Raw genomic sequence first — 2,934 nt, 5'->3', positions numbered from 1 at the left:
ACCACCATGCCTGGCCAATTTTTGTACTTTTTATAGAGATGGGGTCTCACTATGTTGACCAGTCTGTTCTCAAACAGCTGGCCTGAAGTGATCCTCCTGCCTCCCAAAGTGCTGGGATTACAGGCATGAGCCACCATGCCCGGCCCCATCTGGATCTATCTTTGATTGTCACAACTTTGGAGGAAGAGGTGCTACTGGCAGGTGGAGGCCTGGGATGCTGCTAGACATCCTGCAGTGTACAGCCCCCTCCAAGAATGTTCTGGTCTAAAGGTCCTCAGTATCACGGTTAGACTGTTTGGACACAGGAGAAGAAAACAGCAAGAAAAGTGAAGTGAGTTTCCAAGCTGGGGGGTCGGTAAAATAACGGTGGTATCATGAACACGCACCCACTGTGAGGCTGAACAGGGGACGGCCAGGAAGAGGAGAGACTGAGTTTGGATACAGAAAGTTCTACAGACAAACGCAGCATAGATGTGATTGCTGGTCAGAGTCTTGGAGGGAAGACCCAGGGAGAAGAGCCTACATTTGGCCTAAAAATTCTACCCCAATTTTGTTCTTTATTGTGTATATTATGCTTTATCTTCTTTTAAAAGTAATCTTTTAAGATTTTTTGTGATCTTACTATGTTAGCAACTGCAACTTCAGTAAATTTAGGGAAGTGTGGAGAGCGCCTTTAACTTTGGAAATAGCCTGGGTGAACTGGGTCGGGGTGCAGCCCTGGGGCCTGTGCCACCAGCTGGTCATGCGCCTTCAGACCAAGTTTATTTAACTTCTTAGTTTCCTCATCGTTAAATAATACTTTAAATAGCACTGGGTCTCCCGCTGTTCTCCCATTCCTTGTAGATGCAATCTTTCTTACTACGATGCCCATGACTGTCTCATCTTCCCATCCACTTTCTGGCACACCTACCTACACGCTGCTGTCCTGTCTCTGACAGTGATGCAAGTTGTCTAGCCCTTTTACTCCCGGCCTACTAGACACAACGTGATGAACAGAAAAGCTTAAAGTCTGGAGTCCCAGCTCTGCCAACTTGGTTTTTAGCCATTCTGTTTAATATCATAAGCCTCAGATTCCTCATCTAAAAGAAAAGGGTATAAAAATACCAGGGTTGTCTATTTCACAGTGGTAAAGTGATTACGATTATAACGTATCGTAAGTACCATAACCTCCTCTTCCCATCTCCTCGGTTCTTTCGTAAACTTACAGGGATTTCTTCTCATGACTCGGGTGTCCACTCTCTGGGTTTCTCTTCTCCACGTGACTCAGAATCATCACAGACACGGGCTTTGGGCAATTCTGCTGTCACTGTCCTGAGTACATCTTAATTCTCACTAACATTCCTTTCATTATTCACCAGTTCGTCCTACCAAGTCATCTGCATGCATTCTTCTAAATTACATGCTAAGTTTTCCTCTTCCTTTTTGCCAAATCTCTATCACACATTTTATTTACTTTACATGTATTTACGTAATGTAGGCTGGATAAAAAGAAGAATTAATATAATTTATCACAAAACTTTACATAGTAATTCATTAAAATTGAAACCAAGTTATGAGCTCTTGGGAGCAAAACTCTCCCCACGATTCGCAGCGTGTGGAGGCCGTAGGAGGACACAGCCCTGTGAGTTCAGGAGTTTCTGCTCCGGGCAGCGTCTGTCTCTCACACGGGGAGTGTATTAGAGACCAGTGTCACCACTAATGTGACAGCATCTGACGTATAAATGTTAAGTGTAGGGAAATCTGAAAAATCTTTCATTTTTTATTGTGATATTTACATTTATGATTTCACAGTCTGGATATTACCTATCAGAAATCACCAGGCAAAAGCCAGGGCCAGCCAATTTACCACAGTGAAATATTTGCATAGACGGAGAAGTTATATAAATTATTTGTACTAAATATGCTACATACTGAAGTATTATAATCTCAATTTAAAATAATCCTGAGCAGTACCCCGTAATGTGGGATCTGGGGTTGAAAGATTTTAGGACTTTTAATGAAATTTTTAGAATTAAAGTTGACAACCTCACAGTTGATCTTATTTCAGGGATAATTTCTGCCTAGGCTGTGTGTTCCTTCTGAACCGATTCTCATCACACCTGTGGTGCCATCTCAGAAATAAAATTCTAAGGAAATGCTGATATTTACCCACTGCTTCTTCTTGGTCTGGGAAATGAGCTGTTTGTGCTGCGTGGCCAGCTTCTTGATTTCTTCTACGAATTCTTCTTTACACTTTTCCTTTACTTGCTTGCATTTTCTGTCCATCTCGCCCTGCATGTTGGCTACGGCTTTATTTACAGCTTGTCTTTTTTCTTCTTCCATTTCAGAACGCAGCTGAAACGAGAGAAGTGAACCCACCGCACGTCAGCTCGCGGCTGACACAGACCGTCGTGCTGCCGTGGAAACCTAAGCCACGTGCCTTTTCCCTTCATTTCGTTAAGACGCGCAAGAACTTTAGGTGAGAAAAGTGTCGTTATTACTTGAAATGTCATAGAAGATACAGGTTTTATTACATTCGTAGTTTTAGAAAGCTGCTACCCAGGTGATGTGTAAGTGAGAGGCGCCAACCTGCCACGGGAGAGGCCCCGGTGCCGCGAGGACGAGCGTTACCTTTTCTAGAGCTTCTCGGACGACTCTCTCCGTCTCTCGCTTGTGGTCGGACTTCATCCGGTCTTTGAAGTCGTTGAAGATTTTGGTGTATTTGTCGTGGCACATGCTCTGGCACACGCCGTCGCCCGTGGTCTGGGTGCTCCGGTGTAGCATCCGTGGGGAAGAGGCACTTAGCTTCCGGGTCTGAGTGGACACCGAGACCCTCTCGACCGGCTGAGGCATCGTGGGGATCTCCTGGCTGGAGCTCACTGCTTCCGTCTCGGGCTCCGGTTCCTGGAGGGGGAGAGGGTGTGCAGACGCAGAACGAAGAAATGATATAATTCA

The 2,934-nt window shown here is 45.0% G+C and overlaps 1 protein-coding gene across 1 annotated transcript in view; it reads right to left on the bottom strand.

Moving 5' to 3' along the window:
• The window catches only part of ZMYND11 (zinc finger, MYND-type containing 11), a 51,650-nt gene that overhangs the window by 8,207 nt on the left and 40,509 nt on the right, over positions 1–2,934 (bottom strand). The window contains exons 9-10 of the mRNA XM_012664893.1: positions 2,611–2,883; positions 2,149–2,334 (exon numbers count right to left, since the gene is read on the bottom strand). Of these exons, the coding sequence (XP_012520347.1) occupies positions 2,149–2,334; positions 2,611–2,883 (459 nt within the window). The remainder of the gene's footprint in view (positions 1–2,148; positions 2,335–2,610; positions 2,884–2,934) is intronic.

The sequence above is a fragment of the Propithecus coquereli genome, unplaced genomic scaffold (genome assembly GCF_000956105.1).
Source record: "Propithecus coquereli isolate 6110/MARCELLA unplaced genomic scaffold, Pcoq_1.0 Scaffold94, whole genome shotgun sequence".
Lineage (NCBI taxonomy): Eukaryota > Metazoa > Chordata > Mammalia > Primates > Indriidae > Propithecus > Propithecus coquereli.
The sequence above is the reverse complement of the archived record's forward strand: the minus strand, read 5'-3'. Positions and strand labels throughout refer to the sequence as shown.